Consider the following 20,240-nt stretch of genomic DNA (forward strand, 5'->3'; position numbering starts at 1 on the left):
GCAATGCCTGGTTATCAACTAGTTATTTCTATAAAAGGAAATTGCTGAAAATCACAAACTGGTTTAAACCATACTTTAATGTGTGTAATTCATGTACTGTATCATACAAGACCACAAACGCCACTGCCTGCTTTCAGAGAATCTTTTGAATGGAAAATAACCAAATCTCATCATGGCTTAATGGAATGGATGAACTGCGCGAATGAGATGGGTTTATCCTTCAAGGATCTTTGGCTTTTTTTCTAAGAAGATTTTATATGAGCAGAGGTCTTCAAGTTGCTCCTAGACGGTAACAATGTTGAGGTTCTTCAAAGGACTTTAATGTTTAAACTAAATAGCTCTAGTACTTAGACTTACTAAGCACTTAAGCACTTAAAGCTTCACAGTGCTTTTACAGCCCTATCTAAGCAGTTGACACAGTCAGCATATTGCATTCAACAATCTGGGTCCTCATTTTACCACCCTCGGAAGGATGGAAGTCTGAGTCAATCTTGAGCCTAATGGGATTCAAACTGCCAAATTGCAGTCAGCTGGCAGTCAGCAGAAGTAGCCTTTTAATCAGCCAAAAATTCTTTATTGATAGAAAATAATACCAGTTTCCTGCTGGAAATGATTTAGTCCTTTTTCTTCTCTGCTTCAACGATCACTACAAAGTTCAGGCCAGCAGCCATCTTTTCTTTGGGATCTTTGGCCTGCCACACTTTCTATTATTCTACTATGCATTTTCTATTGTGGGAAAATGGGAGGGGGGATTGTACGGAGTTAGATGCTATGTAGCCATAACAAAATTCTTTCTAGAAAGTCAAGGTCAACCTTTGTCTTTGCATCTCTGCACCTGGCCTGAACTGGATGGGTGAAACTGCCAACATGGCAGGGAAAGATTGGACCATGCGATGGACTTGTGGGTGTGGGGACAAGATCTTGAACTTTCAACTTGGTGGGGAATACCATGAAGCTTTCGGATTCTGGTTTTCTCAGGTGTGCCAACATGGCTCTCTTAATAAATTGCAACTTTGAGCAATACTTTGCCTTGGACTCTGATTTACTATTGCATGCTATTTGGAATGCTGACACTAAGGTCTGATTCCCAAATTCAGGAATGCCCATGAACATCTCCAACTCAAAAGACTGAGTTGGGCTGTTACTTGGAACCCTGAAAGCTATTTCTTTGGTCCTGAGCCATTTACCTTCCTGGGTAGAGATTGTTCCTTCCATAAATAGAGAATAGTCATAACAGCAAACTGTTGTTCCCTCTCTATTGAGTTTGTGGTGTCCTGAGAGGCAACTTGAAGTACTTTTAGATATTCTAAACATGAAAAAAATACTGGATGACCTATTTTATTTCTATGGATGGAAATTAATTAGAGGCTGGATTCAAAAACCATAGTTTGTTTTAAGTTTGTGCAAAATGATCCGCAAATCATGCAAATTCCCCAAAAAATTGTTTCTGCTTTCATAAAATCTTTTGAGTGGAAAGTAACCAAATCTCAGGATGGCTTAGTGGAATGGATGAAGCCAGCTACTAAGATGGGTTTATCATTCACAGATTCTTGCTCCATTCTAACAAAAAGATATGATATGGCCAGAAGAGATTGCCCTCAAGCTGCTCCTGGATATTAAGCATGTTTGGAGATCTTCCAAGGATTTTCATGTTTTTAAGAGATCTATAGATCTATAGAGATCTATACTTGCCACATGTCCTAAATCTACATGCCCAGTGTGGACAGTTTATATATAACTAGCTGATAACCTGGAATTGCCCAAGTATTTATTTATAGGGGGGAAATGTCTCCACCAAACATAATTTCTAATGTTGGATTTCCCCCCCCCCCTACTAGAGGGAGCCCCCTTGTGGAGTACTGTGAAGCTGTTACCATGGCAACTCCACTGCTCTGTACAGTAGGATCCATTTTACAGCAATACAGTAGTACAGTAGAAGCCATTTGAAGGCACAACAGGCTGTATTATAACAGAACATACACCCCAAAGGGTGTTAGGGGTGCCTTACCCCCCACAGTACTTGTTTTTTAGAGAGTAAGTCATCTGTGTATCAAGTTTGATTGAAATTGCTTGAGGTGTTCCAAGTTATGCTGGGACATTCACACACACACACAATCACACACACACACACAAAATAAAAAGTCACTTTCAACCTCATTCTCTTTTTCAGAATAATTCTCAGGAACAATCCTGTTTTAGTAGGATTTAGTTGCAGAATCCATTTGATATTCATGAGCAGTTGATAGTTACTCAGTGTAATACTCAGGGTAATTACCTTTAGATAGGTTCCTCCTATTATAAAAGGAAGCAACAAGGTCTTACATTGGTGGAACAAACATCAATAACCTCCTCTAATCTAGCACATTTTTTTAAAATAAACAATTAAATTGGCCCAGTTGATCTACAGAAAGAAAGTGGTGGCATAAAATAAATCATTGCCCAGGCAGAGTGTGAAAAAAAAACCACATCAAAACTTCATTAAGATTAGCAAATGATTGCCATATCTTCTAGACATTAAATAAAGCAAATGTGCTTCTATAATGCTCTCTTTTAGTGGGTTTTAGTGTGTGTTTGTGTGTGTGTGTGTGTGTGTGTGTGTGTGTGTGTGTGTATGTAACATGATATCTTACATACTGTACCTTAGTATTCCTTATTATATTAATCATAATTGCGACTTCTTGGAAAAGAAAGAATTTTTAGAACATATAACAAAGATTTTACTTCCAACTATCCTATTTCATCTTAACAATAATGTGGGTAACTACTTTGAAAATTAAGAGCCCTCATTGTTTTTCATAATTAGATGCTCCTTAGTGTTCATGTCAGGTCTCAGAATAAGGATGTAACACTTAGGGACAAAAATACATCCCAGTAAGCCCAGACTGGAGGCCAGGATGGAGAAGATCTGCACAGCCACCATATATTTCCCTTTGGTGCTCAGATAGGTGGGGACAAAGGAGATCCAAACACTGCAGAAGACCAGCATGCTGAAGGTGATCCACTTGGCTTCATTGAAAGTCCCTGGAAGCTTGCGGGCCAGGAAAGCCACCAAGAAGCAGGTGGCAGCCAGAAAGCCCATGTAACCAAGGGCAGTGTAGAACATGATGGTTGAGCCTTCATTACATTGCAGGAGGATCTCTCTTGGTTGAGAATGCAGGTCAGAATATGGAAATGGGGGAGAAATTCCCAACCATGTAAGGCAGATGCTCACCTGAACTCCAGAACAGGACAAGACAATGGAGTTGGCCAGACCTTTCCCCAACCATTTCCTCATCCTGCTGCCTGGCTTTGTAGCCAAAAATGCCACCACCACCATAATTGTCTTGGCCAACAAGGAAGAGACAGCAACTGAGAAAACCACACTGAAGGTTATTTGCTGAAGAAGGCAAGTCACTTCCTTGGGCTTACCAATGAATAGAAGAGATGTCAAAAAGGAAAGCAGGAGAGAGACCAGGAGAATGTAGGTGAGATCCCGGTTGTTGGCTTTGACTATGGGAGTTTCTCGGTATATAATGAAGATTCCGAGAACTAAGGCAGTGTTTAGAGACAAAAATATGGCTGTGATAGCCAGGATGAGACCTAACATTTCTTTGTAGGACAGGAAACTTATTACTTTGGGGACACACTGATCTCGCTTCTCGTTGGAATGCTGACCATCTGGACACTTTTCACAATATGCTGCATCTGGAAAACATGAATTGCTGTTTATCTCGTGATTCAGTGAGAACTGGCTGAATACCACCTATGATATACTGTCTGTAAAATATTTTCCCTTATATTATAACTTGGTGTGGATTTTCTGGATTTTGTTTTTCCAAAGCTGCTCTCATTTTGATATCACAATTATTTCTTTGATTTTTGCATCTGTTTTATCATACAATTGTTTAGTTGTTCCATCTCCATGTCCTTTTACCGTTTCAACAGTTTCTGAAAATATCCACTGAGGTAAAATCCTATTTTTATTGAACACTAAACACTGCTGTGTCTTTCTTTTATTTCTTTCCTGGGTATGGATGCAGTATACTGGCATATGAGATTAAATCTTGGTTACTCTGAATAAAAGGATGATGCATCTTTTTTGTCCTTGAGCCACCTACCTTCCTGCATGGAGATTGTTCCTTCCATGCATTGAAAGCAGTCATAGCAGCACACTGGTTCTCCTTCTCTTGTGAGCTTGGTGTATCCTGGGAGGCAACTATTGGTACACCTAGAAAAAGGGGCTTTCTAAACAGAAAGAAAATTATGGAAACAAATGGATTAGGGAATTTGTTTTAAAAGTGGAAGTCAATACAAAGATGGATCCATGAACTCCAAAATTACTTTTACCATGGTATTAACATGGATGAAAGAATGGATTGCATTGCACTTTGCACCAGTGAGGTTGCCAAAGATGCTTAAAGATAAGTCAGTTAAATATTTGGGTGATTTCTGTAGCATATGATCCCAGAGTCCTCTCAATATTCAGCAAAGCCTAATGGCTCTCCTGTCCAAACATTTTTAGCCTCTGTTTGTAGACTACCGAAATGCTATGGACATAGCATACTTAGATTTCAGTCCTACTGTCCCCATTTATTTGTACCCATTTCCTGTGTTCTTATTCATGTTTATTCTTATACTTGTTATCTTGTATGTGAGTGACAAACTAAATAAACAAACTAACAAACTAGACTGAAACTTACTTCTTGTAAACTAAAAAAATGTGAGCTAGACAGCATGATCACCAGATGGATTTGTAGCGGGCTCACAAACTGTACTCAGTGAGTACTACCTCTATATATAACTTCATCTACATGGAAGAAAGTAAGCAGTGGGGTATCACAAGGTTCCTTAGGCCCTGTACTTTCCAATATCTTTATAAATGACATGAATCAGGTATTCCTGTATTTGAGAGGCTGCCACAAAGAAGAGGTGGTTAACTTATTTTCCAAAGCACCAGAAGGCAGGACAAGAAAAAATGGATTGAAACCAATCGAGGAGAGAAGCAAGCTAGAATTAAGGAGAAACTTCCTAACAGAGAGAAGAATTAACCAGAGCACCAAACTGCCTTCAGAAATGGGTACTTCATCACTAGAGGTTTTTAAGAAGAGACTGACAGCTACTTTTCTGAAATGGTATAGGGTCTCCCTTTTGAGCAGGGGATTGGACTGGAAGATCTCCAAGGTACTTTCCAGCTCTATTCTGAAATGATAATTTGAACAAGCACCGAATAAGATCCAGTAGAATAAATAGGTGTAGTTCAGGGTTGAACTGTGGAGTCCTTGGTGTACTCTGATATGGTTGTTTCCTAGCAGACATTTCACTATCGAACTAGGTAACATCATCTATGCTATCATTAGGCACATGATACTATCATCATTGCACTGATAATGTTATCAGGCTGGGTAATAGAATATATGTAAGCAACAATGATGATAGAGCACCAAGGACTGTACTGAGTTACATGCCCTGAGATAAGTCCCTGATGGTCTAAGGCAGTGACAGTGAACCTATGGCACGTGGGCCACAGATGACATGCGGAACCATATCTGTCAGCATTTGAGCTGTCAGTTCCAGTGCGTATGCGTGTGCCGACCACCTGATTTTTTGTCTTCTGGAGGGCCGGCAGCAGTGGTGGTTTCTGGCAGAGACTACTATCAGTTTGCTCAGGGGTGGACCCATGCTAAAGTAAACTACAACTAAAATTGCTCTACACATGGACAGAAGCAAAAAGCAAGATGGCGGATAACTGATTTGGGGTTATGACAGGCCTTGGTCGCTGTCGGTTCCAGTGACCCAGACCACCAAGCTACTACCAGTGCGGCCAAACTAATCCAAACAGGTAAGAACCCACCACTGGCTGGCGGGGCGGAGACTGTTTTTTCTCTCCCCAGGCTCCCAGGAAAGCCTCTGTAGCCTGGGGAGCAGTGGTGGGTTCTGATACAGTTGCAATGGGGCTTGATGTTCACGACATGAATTTGCGCAGTCCATGCATGCATCCTTGCCTCTTGCGATGCCTGCATGATGCTTCACCTGCTCGGCGGAGTATCACACAGGCACCGTGCGCTGTGTGTGAATGTGCGGAAGCCCCAAAGAGCTCAAATACAGGTAAGGAGCTCGGGCGGGCGGGAAGGTCCTCCAGCGCACCATACTGGAAGGGTACCTGGTGCTCCGGGCAGGCATTGGTATGACCGTAACAGAGCATACTGCCTGCAACCATCATTGATAGGAAGGGCAAAAAACTGGCCCTACCCACTCTCATGGCTTTCCAAAAGGCTATTAAGACCTGGCTATTCCGGCAGGCCCCGGGCTGTTGAACTCATGGCTGAGGTCCAGCCCCAATTAGACTGGGTGTATGTTGTGGCTTTTTTAATCTATGTTTCTGTGTTTTTAACTTTTTTATTTTTAAATGTATTGTTGTAAGCTGCCCGGAGTCCTTCAGGATTGGGCGGCCTATAAATTCATTAAATGAAATGAATTCATTAATTGAAATGTGTGTATGCATGTGCATGTGGGGAGGTGCTTTGTATTATGGGTACCAGCACATACGTGTGCTCACACATGAACACATTTGTGGCACCCAACAGCAAAAAGGTTAGCGATCCCTGGTTGAAGGGTTTTGCATGGTTGCTTAGCTTCCTTTCAGGGAACAAGCATCACTGGACTAGCCAACATGCTTTCCATCCTAACTTAGAACAATGCTGGCATTTCCACAGTTAACAATACAGGAGACATCTAACAGAAATAGTAGCATCTCATTCAACCAGTTTTTTCATTAGCAACGAGCCTCCATCAAAATGAGAAGACTGATACAAAAGCAGGTGGATACCCAGGAATGGATGAATAAAAACACCCACAAAAAGGCAGAATTGGTTACCTGATTAAAGGTTGTTGGCCATATTATGACACTCTCGTCAATAGAGATCTTGAGATCTGAAGAGACGACTTGTTTTTCAATATTCCCTATCTTCACCCCAGCAGAAGACTTGTTAGGAAACACTGCCCAGTCCATAATATCAAAGTCAGCAACAGGAATTCCAGCCTCATCCAAATAAACATCATCCACAGAAAGATTGCAATCCTGGAAGTTTCTTAGAAAAGGATGCAGCTGAAAAGACATGGAGAATCACACGTGCCATGTATACATTCTCTTTTGAGCCCTAAGCCAGAAGTGGGATATTCATCTCAGAGCCTCTGTCTGTCTGCAAGAGGAATATTATTCTTTTTCTCACTTCCTTCTTCCCTCCTTCTCTAAATCTCCCTTTCTTTCTGTCTCCAACTCCCTCTCCCATTCTTTCTGTCTCTTTCTCTCTTATACATAAACACATATGCATAAACTTTTTCTGATGATTATTTTCGGCTGCTCTGTTTTATGAGATTTTTAATCATCTTCCTTTAATGACCCCATAATCCCTTGCAGGATGGAATCTGGGCAACTGAATGGAGCTGAGTGTTTACTGGCCAGATGCCATTCCTGTCGCCAATGCGGAGTTATATTCAGCAGATATATTCTCATCATGCCCAGAGAGAGAAATATTTGCCTCTACCTAGGATTGAACTCACAGCCTCACTCGTTTTATGACATTTTTAATCTCAGGTCAGAAACATGTTTTAACTCCAATAATCTCACTATCATTCCAGGGTTGTTTCCCCACCTCTTGTGTTTGAACTCCCATTCTTTTGGACTTTATCAAAACTCTGCTTTTCTAATTGGCTTGTATCCTAGATGTGGGGCGCTCAGCACTGGAGGCTGTTATTGGGATAAGAAGATCTCATCCCAGTGCTGTCCGTCTCCTTGTTTCTTGTTTTTCAAAATAGTTTTTAAATTTTTAATTGTTTTTCTATTTACCTTTTCACTGTTTGTAAGCCACCCAGGCACTCCTGACATGAGTGATGTTGAGTTGGCCATGCGCACCTTGGGCACGCCCACCCAACCCCTCCAAAGATCAAACACAACCATGATGTGGCCCTCATGAATTCAAGCTTGACACGCCTTGGTCTAGAAGATTCTCTAACAGAATCTGTCTCTTTATCTCTAAGCCTCCACATCTGGTCAGAAAAAAGTATTAGAAACTGACTGTTGTTATTGGAATTACCCCCCCCCCCCCATCCCCATCTATCCCAGCAACAAAGATGATTAGGGGACTGGAGGCTAAAACATATGAAGCACGTTTGCAGGAGTTAGGTGTGTCTAGTTCAATGAAAAGAAGGAATAGGGGAGACATGAGAGCAGTCTTCCAATATCTCAGCGGCTGCTATAAAGAAGAGGAAGTCAAGCAATGCTTCAAAGCACCTGAGACAGTGGTGGGTTTCTATTTTTTTAAAAACCTATTTTGTGGGTGTGGCCTATTTTGTGGGCGTGGCTTGGCAGTCATGTGACCAGGTGGGTATGGACAACTTGACATCACTCATGCACACTCAGTCACATGACCACGATCCCCCAAGCTATGTGGCAAATTTTTGGGGGACTTCTATGAAGGGGGGGGAGGGGAAAACATTCCAAAAATAGACAACTGGAGGATTAAGGGCCAAAATTAGGGAGATTGGAGAAGGCAGGACAGAGGGGAATCCAGTAGAAAGCTCTCACACGCTGGGGAAAGAACTTTGGGAGATCTGAAAAGGCAGGACAGAGGGGAATCCCGTAGAAAGCTATCGCACACTGGGGAAACAACTTTGGGAGATCAGAGGTGGCAAGACAGAGGGGAATCCAGGAAACGGCTATCACGTGTTGGGGAAAGAACTTTGGGAGATCTGAAAAGGCAGGACAGAGGGGAATCCCGTAGAAAGCTATCGCACACTGGGGAAAGAACTTTGGGAGATCAGAGGAGGCACGAGAGAGGGGAATCCAGTAGAAAGCTATCACACATTGGGGAAAGAACTTTGGGAGATCAGAGGCGGCAAGACAGAGGGGAATCCAGGAAAAGGCTATCACATGTTGGGGAAAGAACTTTGGGAGATCTGAAAAGGCAGGACAGAGGGGAATCCCGTAGAAATCTATCGCACACTGGGGAAACAACTTTGGGAGATCAGAGGTGGCAAGACAGAGGGGAATCCAGGAAAAAGCTATCACACTCTGGGGAAAGAACTTTGGGAGATCTGAGAAGGCAGGACAGAGGGGAATCCAGGAGAAAATTCCTGAGCTTGCCGCTGCTGTCTGGTGCATTGTGCCGCTGGACCTCTCCATGCTTCTCCATTCACCAACTCCACTCCCAGGTATAGGACTTGTCACCGAATTGGGCTAGGATAGTGCAGATGGGCGGGGGAGTGAGCGATGGAGCTGCTTCTGGATGGGCAGAGGTGAGCGGGGATAAGCAAGTGAGCGACAGGACCAGAAGTTACTTCCGAGTCCACCGGTCGAACATCCTCTCACCGGATCAGTACATTTCACCATCCAGTTCTCCCGAGCAGGTGTGAACCAGCAGAAACCCACCACTAACCTGAGGGTAGGACAAGAAACAATGGGTGGAAACTAATCAAGGTGAGAAGCAACCTAGAACTAAGGAGAATTTTCCTGACAGTTAGAACAATTAACCAATGGAACAACTTGCCTCCAGAAGCTGTGAATGCTTCAACACTGGAGGTTTTTAAGAAGATGTTGGATATCCATTTGTCTAAAGAGGTGCAGGGTTTCCTATCTGAGCAGGGTGTTGGACTAGAAGACCTTCAAGGTGCCTTCCAATTCTCTAATTCTATATTCTATGCATCTAACATAACATTTAAAAATTGAAATAAAACCATTAGTGGAATTTTCTAATAGAAGTCTTACCTGCCATGGCTGTATTATCTGAGGTGTCTGATGGCCCCCAACATGCATCCTGCTTTTTCTCAATTGGGAGGAAATGGCAGTATGGAGGACCCATGCCACAACCTGGATTATTGTGGACATACTGGAGCCATCCTCGGACAGGATTCTTTCAACCAGATCCTGTGGCGGGGTTTCCCAGCTCTCTTTTTCCAGGCATGTAGTCCAAGCTTTCTTTGACAACAAGGGGATTGAATAGGAACATTGAAATGATGCCTCCCCAAAGTTCCCTGTAGCAGAATAATGTGAATTAAAATCATAATAGTGTGTCATTTTCTTTGTCTGAGTTGTGAATGACAATAAAAGATAGTCACGCTGGAGATTAAGCAGGCGGTTAAAAAATCTCACACTTATATCGGACAAAGCTGTGGCAATCCATACTTTTTCCCCAAAGAGGATTTTATCCCTTTCAATTTCTCGTATTAGTACTGCTAGTATTATTGTGGCCTGAAAGTTCAAGTGACAAACAAGACTTTTCACTTTAGGGTCGCTAAAATATTGAAGGATGTCCTTATTCTTCCCCACTTTAATAACCACGGGTAAGCTTTCTGAGAAGGCAACACAGACCCCCTTTCTTCTGGCTACTGGCATAAACGTTCTTCTGAACTTTTCCCCACTTTCATTGTCCGGAGCAGCAAGGCCGATCCATGTCCATTGGAAATGTAGGAGCAGCTGGACAATTGCCAAGTGAGGAGGTTCTTGCTTTGGAGTCACCCGGTAGAAAAAAGGGAAATGATGTTTCTGCTCAGGAATGTGGCTGATGACCCCATAGTTGATCTAAAATGAAATAGAAAAAAGGTGGTGGATTGTTTTGTTTTTAAGGACAAAAGTAAGTGCTTACATATCAAGGCTCTGTGGAGGAGAACTTCCTTCCCTCTGTTCTTGAGTTTGCACCATGAAATGTCATCTCAATGTCTGGTATCACTTTCCTGTATTTAGGGATAGAATCAAGATCATGAGAAGCGTCAATATCATTTTACAATGCCTTGGTAAGGCCACATTTGGAATGCTGCATTCAGTTTTGGTCACCATGATGTAAAAAAGATGTGGAGACTCTAGAAAGACTGCAGAGAAAAATAACAAAGATGATTAGGAGAATGGTTGCAGGAACTGGGTATGTCTAGTTTAATGAGAAGAAGGACTAGGGAAGACATGATAGCAGTGCTCCAATATCTCAGGGGCTGCCACAAAGAAGAGGGAGTCAAGCTATTCTCCAGAGCAACTGAGGGTAGAACAAGAAGCAATGGGTGGAAACTAATCAAGGAAAGAAGCAACTTAGAACTGAGGAAAAAATCTCCTGACAGTTAGAACAATTAATCAGTGGAACAACTTGCCTCCAGAAGTTGTGAATGCTCCAACCCTGGACATTTTAAAGAAGATGTTGGATGAAACCCTATACATTTGTCTGAAATGTATAGGGTTTCCTGCCTAGGCAAGGGGTTGGACTAGAAGACCTCCAAGGTCTCTTCCAACTGTTATTCTATCTCCATCTCAGTCCACTGAGCCTCCAGGCACCATTACCTGGCCTTGCACTCCCACAGGTCTTCCCTCTGCTTGGAAAGCCTATGCTTGTAGTCCTCAGTGAGGTGCTTCTGCTGGTCCTCCTTCTCGGTCATATCCAATTTGAACTGAGCGAGCTGTTTTGCCAACTCTTTCTCATGGTGGCTGCTTAGCTCCAACAACTGCTTCCTGTTGGGGCCCTAAGGAGCCTGGGCGGGCAGGTGAGGAGTGGCTGAGAGAGGTGAATAGAGGCCGGCAAGGTGCCCCTCAATGTGAGTGACATCAAGTTGGCCACACCCACCCAATCACATGACCACCTAGCTACACCCACCCGGCCAGTCAAGGCAGATCCTATTAGTGGTCCATGGGATTTAAAATTATGAATTTGGTGGTCCCCGAGGTCCAAAAGGTTTGGGACGCTTGGTTTAGAGCATTTCAGTTCAACTATGAATGAAGGTTTGTTCAACTGCAAAAAGCCTATCAGAATGAAAAAAGAATTATTTTAATGCCTGATACTATTTCAGGGCTTCTTTAAACTTCATTGGCTCACTAATTTTATTTATTATTTGACCTTTTGAGCCGTGGTGGCGTGGTGGTTAGAATGCCGTAATGCAGGCTGCTTCTGCTGCCTGCTGACTGCCTGCTGTTTGGCAGTTCAAATCTCATCAGGCTCAAGGTTGATTCAGCCTTCCATCCTTTTGAGGTCAGTAAAATGAAGACCCAGATTGTTGGGGGCAAATATGCTGACTCTGTAAACCACTTAGGGAGGGCTGTAAAAGGGCTGTAAAGCGGTACATAAGTCTAAGTACTATTGCTATTGCTTTGGGGGGCTATTTGCAGAGTGAGATTAGCTTCAGTATTCATTCATACCTGTGGGATTTTGTAGATGCTCAGCATGGTAGAAATTTGACCAAAGACATCAGACTCTGTCCCCTCAAGCAAAGGCAACAAATTATTTTGCTTTCCACAACTGTAGTTTGGGACATTCTCCTGCCCCGTAGAAAGCAAATCCAACATGACCTCATATGTTAACCTTCCATTGAAAAAGTTCTCATAGATGCTGTAGCCCAGGGTGATGTTTGGTAACAGCTTTGGATTCTGGTTGACCTCATGAATGGCAAAGAAGAAGGGCAGGACGTGCCAGAAGCTCATACTCTGTATACTGCAAGATAAGAGACTTCAGTTGGTTTTCATCTCAATGTGGGGTTTTCATCTTCAATTCATCAAATCACTTCATATTTCCCGAAGCTGTTCTTTTATTATTTTTATAACTAATCAGTTGGATTGTTGTTTTATGAGTCTAATCTGGAAACTGGACAATTGAACAATCTGAAATTAGTTATGGAATGCATTACCCTCTCATCACCATTAAATAGAAATCAGATCTGACTCCACGGCAGGTATCCCCAAAATGTTACTCCTAATAAATGTTTGGATTTCTTTTGAACTTTGTCTCAAGGCTCATAAAATAATTAGGGCATCTTTTGGAGACCTGACTGTAGCCCAGGGTGATGTTTGGTAACAGCTTTGGATACTGGTTGATCTCACGAAGAGCAAAGAAGAAGGGTGGGATGTGCCACAAGATCATACTGGGTATACTTCAAGTGAAGAGATTGCATTTTGATTTTGAGTTTTTCATGTTCAAGTCATTTTAAAAAATCAGATCACATTTCTGAAGCTCTTTGTTTAAAAACATGTATAAGTAATCATTTTTTGAGCCATAGTGGCACAATGGTTAGAGTGCAGTACTGCAGGCTACTTCTGCTGACTGCCAGCTGCCTTCAATTTGTTCAAATCTCACCAGGATCAAGGATGACTCAGCCTTCCATCCTTCTGTGGTCAGTAAATTGAGGACCCAAATTGTTGGGAGCAAATATGCTGACTCTGTAAACTGCTTAGAGAGGGCTGTAAAGCAGTATATAAGTATAAGTGCTATTGTTATTGCTAGTGCTATTGCAGTCTTATGAATCTACTGTGGAAAGTTCAGAAATCTACAATCTGAAACCAATGTTGGAATGCATTACCCTCTTATGTATAATCTGGTTAGCCTTTTGGAGGTGAAAGTAGGATAGGATCACATCAGAAGCTCACTACCTGTATGCAGTGTAGGAAATATTGTCAGAAATTCATTGTTCAATGAAAAAAAAAGTCAGATATCTGTATCTTTCATTTACTGTGATGGACTTTTCCTTGGGTCTTGATATTAGAAGATCAGCCCCATTGACACCCCACTGACACAGAGGGTCTTCTTTTCCATACTTTCACTCCTGTGGTATGGCTGGAACAATCTTGGTCTGAACACACTCAAAAATGTAGAAATTATGTAGATTTTTGGAGAAACCCTCCTATACTACCACCTCCAGACAACTCAGTAGAGACCTTCAAGTTTCTAAGATCTACAATATCTCAAGACTTAAATGGATACCTAACATCAAAAAAGTTGTCAAAAAACACAACAACAAATGTTCTTTGTGCACCAACTCAGAAAGCTCAGAGTATCTGTATCATTCATTTACAGTGATGGATTTTCCTTGGGTCTTGATATTAGAAGATCAGCCCCACTGACACCCCATTGACACAAGTGGGGCCTTCTTTTCCATGCTTTCTTCAGGGTCAAAGCGACCCCAATCAGAGGATCTAGACCTGATCCTAAATTTTATTTTCTCTAAATGAATCATAGGGGCATTCCTGCAGCAAAACCTATATTATTCTAATCATAGAATATAAATAAATAAATAAATAATTTATTTATAAATAAATAAAATGTCTGAGCAACTGGATGGTTTTATTTAAAATTCACATTAGAAAACCATATTCATATGAAAATAAAGTTCCTTGCCTTTTTCTTGAGAATATATTCTAGGATTTCTTTGATTTCTAATTGTTATGGATATCTCTATGGTCTTTTTCTGGTAAGTACCAGCCTGTTCTAATGACTTTTACATCTTTTAATTTAAATTTATTTGTTTCATATTGTCCTTCCACAGTAACCTGTAGTGTTTGTAAAAATTGTCTCTCAGCATGCAATGCTCAGAAGAAAACAAGAATTTGCTAGCCATGACAAAGTCAAAGTTATAGAGCACTTAACACCAAGACAACTAGACATAAGAACAGTTTTTTTTTTCCTGAATGGCATCACTCTGCTAAACAAATAATTTCCTCATCACTGTCAAACTATTCACTAAGGCTGAATTACTATTACTATTAGTCTTCTCATTATTCCTATCACCCATCTCCTCTCACTTATGACTGCAAGACTGTAAATTTGTTGCTTGTATTCTTAATGATTTACATTGATATTGATTGTTTCCTAATTGCTTATTTGTATCCTATGACTATCAGTAAGTGTTGTACCTTATGATTCTTGAAGAATGTATCTTGTTTTTATGTGCACTGAGAGCATATGCACCAAAGACAAATTCCTTGTGTGTCCAATCACACTTGGCCAATAAATTCTAATTCTCTCTAATAGATAAACAGAATTTGTATAAATATCTATAAAAATGTGATTAACAGTGAAAAGCTAGATTTAAGTAATTTCATAAATTCTTGAAAGATCATGATTAATGCTAGAAGTGCATATTGAAATATTGAATAATGAAAAAAGGAAGGAGCACATCTTGAATATTAGAATGATAGGGGAAGAGGAAAAGGGGGGAGGGGATAAAATAGAGGTAGAAAGAAGAGGTGGAAAATAGCAAAAACAGATGTTAAGATTATACAGTCTATGGTAGAACCATGAGGAGGTTTAGAATTGAAGAATGGTAGTAGAAATTATGTGTTAGTAAAACTAAAAATGAAATTAATAAAAATGTAATTAAAGTAAATGTAATTAAAATGTAACTAGTAGGAATAATACTGTTATGTTTATTGGTATTGAAGTATATGACACCCAGGAATCAAACCATTCATGCAATGAGATGTATAAAAATAAAAAAACTTTAAATTAAAAAAGGATTCTAATTCTCTAATTCTGTTGCCCCTTTCCATTGTTAGTCATTAAATCCTTAATATTAAACTTAATATCCCTTTGCCATAAAACAATTTACTTTTATTGTTATTATCTTTTCAGACAGCATATGGCATAGAATAATCTATTTCCATAATATTCCAAAACAGATGGCTAATGACATATGTCAAAATTAAAAAATATAGCATATAAAGGTTTTGTTATATATTAGCCACAACAGATATTAATCATCATAGCTTGCAATGATCCTATAGTTGCATACTATTAATATTAATGTTTTAAATAATTTTTCTCATTGTATATAAGAATTAATTGTATATAACAATTAATTAATTTATTGTTTCATACGACAGGATTGTAAATTTTAATTTTCTTGTTAATTTATGCTGCTTCAGTCATAGAATCAAATACGTGAAATAAGGTATGATTTTCACCTCATCAAATCAGCAGCAATTTCTGTATCAAGACATATATTAACTCAGTAACAACCACTTACCAGAAAAGGATTATTTTTAAAATAGCTGAAATGGCCTCTACCACATTTATTTCCCTTTTAAATGAGATAGATGGTGTTTTCTGTGTTTTTAAATAAAATACGCCCAAGGCTGTGTTTTTCCTGCCATGGTCCTTGGCTTCTTTATTTTATTTTTTAAGGATTTTATTAATTTAAACAAAAAGTAAGCAGGAAGATGGTGATGCTACCACACAAAGCAAAATGCCAGCCTCCTCTTGAAAGACCAAATTGCTCACAAGCCATCTTATATTGCCCACAAGCCACCTTATGAAAGAAAGCTGAAAGCCAGCAAATGAGAGACAGAGACAGATTGAGAGATAGAGAGATAGAGATTCAGTAGATAGTGGTAGAGATAGAAATGATAGAGACAGAGACAAACAGAGAGAGAGAGAGAGAGAGACAGACAGACAGACAGACAGAGAGACAGAGAGAGAGAGAGGTGATAGGTAGGTAGGTAGGTAGGTAGGTAGGTAGGTAGGTAGGTAGATAGGTAGATAGGTAGATAGGTAGATAGGTAGATAGGTAGATAGGTAGATAGGTAGATAGGTAGATAGGTAGGTAGATAGGTAGATAGGTAGATAGGTAGATAGGTAGATAGGTAGATAGGTAGATAGATATAGAGAGAGAGATAATAGAGATGATGATGATAGACAGACAGACAAACAGAGAGAGAGAGAGATTTAATAGAGATAATGATACACAGACAGAGACAGACAATAGATGATAGATAGATAGATAGATAGATAGATAGATAGATAGATAGATAGATAGATAGATAGATAGATAGATAGATAGATAGATAGATAGAAGAGATGATGATAGGACAGACAGACAGACAGAGACAGACAAGAGAGAGAGAGAAAAAGAGAAAGAGAGAGATGATGATGATGATGGAGAGATGGCAGGAGTGATAAAAAGATAGGTGCATCATCAAGGAGAACATTGAAGTGCATGGGAAAATAACATGGAACAATTTGCAGCTAAAAGGCAATCCATTCGTAATTTTCCCTGGTACCACAGAGAGTTATTTTGTGAAGAATCACCCACATCCTCAATTTAAGTCTTTTCCTTAAAAGAAATAAAGATGAGAAAGAGACCTGGTACCAGGAAATGGAAACCATCCATATTAAAAACAACAACAAGAAGAAGAAAGGATATAATGAATCACTAGTCTTATCTAGGTATCAGGAATTACCTTTTAAATCTGTGGGTTGGAGGCTCAAAGAAAATGTATGGTTCAAATACAGTGCTCGCTGTAGATATGATTGCACTAATCAGGAAGTCACCTGGCTTGTAGTAATTAAATCTGTATTCTTCTTCTTTCAGCACACTCAATGGGCATTTGGTCATCATTGTGCCACAGGGAAAATGGGACACCAGGAGAAGCAGCATCAGCAGCATTTCACATATCATGATGAAGATCTTCTGTAGTTCTCTGAGGCAGGCACCACCGTCTGGCCTCAGAGCTCTCTAAGGAGAAGCACAGTTCTCTTGCCAAAGAGCCCACTGATTTTAGTCATAAAGACCAAATGAAATCTGGCACATCAAAATGAGCAAGATTACATTCAAATTTGCACAGTCCTGCCTAAAGGAGTCTCATATAGTCCTTGAGGAACTGGTGGACCACATATTTTGATGTTTTTAATAAGCATTCATAAATGTTTGTCAAATCTGTTGTTGATGGGTGATGCATATGAGGGAGTTACTACTGTGCGTGAGGGAGAAAAACTTTGTATGACCCGTGGGTGTGTGTGTTGTATTTGTGCTGATAAATAAATAAAGGGAGACTAGTATAGATCTATTTCAAGCTATTTAGCTCTCATCAGCTAGCCATACCCTTACTGGGATTCGAACCTGTGCTGTATTGCATCTTAGGCAAATGTCTTAGCCATTAAGCCACAGGTCTCCTCCTTATCAGCTGAAGCCAGGGAAGAAGATATATATTTAGAGTCACAACCCCTGGTAAGCCCCAATTATGGGAGGAAGCTAACTGCTTCCATCATCTGTCAATCGGCTCGTCAGAAGAGTCCATCACGACAGAAACCCAATATTTTTACTGTTGCCTTTGTTATATTTGTGGTTTTTATAAAATTTGTGCTGATAAATAAATAAAGGGAGACTAGTATAGATCTATTTCAAGCTATTTAGCTCTCATCAGCTAGCCATACCCTTACTGGGATTCGAACCTGTGCTGTATTGAGCCAAGGTGGTGCAGTGGTTAAAAGCAGCACTGCAGGCTACTGCTAGATCAGCAGGTCAGCGGTTCAAATCTCACCGGCTCAGGGTTGACTCAGCCTTCCATCCTTCCGAGGTGGGTAAAATGAGGACCCAGATTGTTGGGGGCAATATGCTGACTCTCTGTAAACCGCTTAGAGAGGCCTGAAAGGCCTATGAAGCGGTATATAAGTCTACTGCTATTGCTATTGCTATTGCTATCTTAGGCAAAAAAAAACCCACAAATATAACAAAGGCAACAGTAAAAATATTGGGTTTCTGTCGTGATGGACTCTTGTGACGAGCCAATTGACAGATGATGGAAGCAGTTAGCTTCCTCCCATAATTGGGGCTTACCAGGGGTTGTGACTCTAAATATATACCTTCTTCCCAGGCTTCAGCTGATAAGGGGGAGACCTGTGGCTTAATGGCTAAGACGTTTGCCTAAGCTATTTAGCTCTTATCAGCTAGCCATACCCTTACTGGGATTTGAACCTGTGCTGTATTACATATTAAGCAATTGTGTTAACCACTAAGCCACAAGGTTCTCCTCCTTTATCAGCTGAGCTAGGGAAATAGGCATATATAGGTATATATATATTGTTATATTTGCTGTAGAAAATACTTAATTCTTGTTGCGTCTATCATCCAACCATTACCATCTATTCCACATTTTATAATACTCCGATGCTTCTCTATCCTTCAGTTCCATGGTCAACCTATCCAAATATGGTAGAAAGTTCCTTGTTTATAGCCACATCTCCAACATTCAGGTGAGCGATTGGGAAACATTTTGGCCAATCTCACTGGAGGTAAATGCTAACATTAGAACATTTTATATAAATTTTCCTTATAGGCTGCTGACATTGTCAATTTATAATTTTTCTCCCATAATTTATCTGAATGATCTAATTCAATGCTATATCCAAAATTTCTAGCCCAACTTATTATCGTCTCCTTCACTGTTTCTTTTTCCATTTTATATCTTAGGACCAGGATGGTGAACCTATGACACGTGTATCACAGGTGGCATGCGGAGCCATTTGCATGCGCGTGCTGGCCAGCTGACCTCAGCCTTTTTTCACTCTCCCCAGGCTCCAGAGGCTTTATACGAGCCTGGGAAGGGCAAAAAGACCATCCCTGCTCCCCCTGGAGGCCCTCTGAAGGCTTCCAGAGCTTCCCTGATGCCTCCAGAGCACAAAAAACGGCCCGATGGGCAAACCGGAAGTTCGGGAACGGACTTCCGGTTTGCTTGTAGGTTCGGTTTAAGCCCCTGGGAGGTTTTAGGGGCCTTCAAGAGGCTCTCCTGAAGCCTCCAAAGGGCCTCTAGGGGGGCGGGGAGGCTGCTTTCGCCCTCCCCAGGCTGTTATATAGCCTCTGGAGCCTGGGAGGGTGAAAAAAGCATGCAAAAAATGGGGGGGAGTGCCTCTCATGCATGCATGCACACTGGGAGGTCACATGTTGCATTATGGGTGTGGCACACCTGCGCATGCCCCCCCCCCCCGTGTTCTCCCCTTATGGCACATGAGCCAAAAAAGGTTCGTCATTGCTGTCTTAGGGAGTAATTTTATGCTTTGGTAATCATTTTTCCCCTTGTCCCTTGCAATATCTTATCCAATTCCAATTGTTTTCCATAAATGCCATGCTGGTCCATGTCTTTTTTATATCTTGTTTTAATTTGAAGGTTTGGCCACCATCCTATCTCTATTCCATGGTTTTTTAACTCCTGCTTTGATTTTAGTTCTCTTTCCTCATTCAATAATTATTTGTAGCTCACTGTCATGTTTAGATCTAATACGTTTGGGTAAATCATCGCCTCCATTGTTGATAACCAAATTGTAATTTTCATGTAGTGGTTTTTCCTATTTTTTTCCCAATTGTACAAGAGTGAATCTCTTACTAAATGCCTCTGAAAATATGAATGGCTCTTGTTTTTCCGCTCCCAGAGAAAGGCGTGCCAACCCAGTTGGTGCTGATTGACTTTCTATTACTAATATCCTACTATTATTTAAATTAATCCAGTCTTTTAGCCAAGTAACTGCTGCCACTTAGTAGTAAAGTTCCCAGTTAGGGAGGCCAAAAAAACCCACCTTATTTCTACTATCTTGCAACAGTTTCGGTTTTATACAGGCTCCCCGCACCCACAACCAAATAATTTTTAGTATTATTTTGTTTAGTTCTTCAAATAATTTTTCCCCTAACTTTATTGGTACCCTTTGAAAGAGATACAGAATTTTAGGTAAGACATTCATTTTACTTATTGC

General features: G+C 40.7%; 1 protein-coding gene across 1 annotated transcript; it reads right to left on the reverse strand.

The window, feature by feature from the left end:
* Positions 1–2,773: 2,773 nt before the first annotated feature.
* On the reverse strand, positions 2,774–12,190 carry LOC148047786 (vomeronasal type-2 receptor 26-like). The gene is made up of 3 exons (XM_087708159.1): positions 12,149–12,190; positions 4,098–4,224; positions 2,774–3,684 (listed from the first exon to the last, which is right to left on the reverse strand). The coding sequence occupies exons 1-3, from the start codon at positions 12,173–12,175 to the stop codon at positions 2,774–2,776; spliced, it is 1,065 nt and encodes a 354-aa protein (XP_087564285.1). The 5' UTR covers positions 12,176–12,190.
* Between the last annotated feature and the right edge of the window lie 8,050 nt (positions 12,191–20,240).

Source organism: Thamnophis sirtalis, unplaced genomic scaffold (assembly GCF_051295495.1).
Source record: "Thamnophis sirtalis isolate CommonGarterSnake01/CBP01778 unplaced genomic scaffold, rThaSir2_p1.2 scaffold_3, whole genome shotgun sequence".
Classification (NCBI taxonomy): Eukaryota; Metazoa; Chordata; class Lepidosauria; order Squamata; family Natricidae; genus Thamnophis; species Thamnophis sirtalis.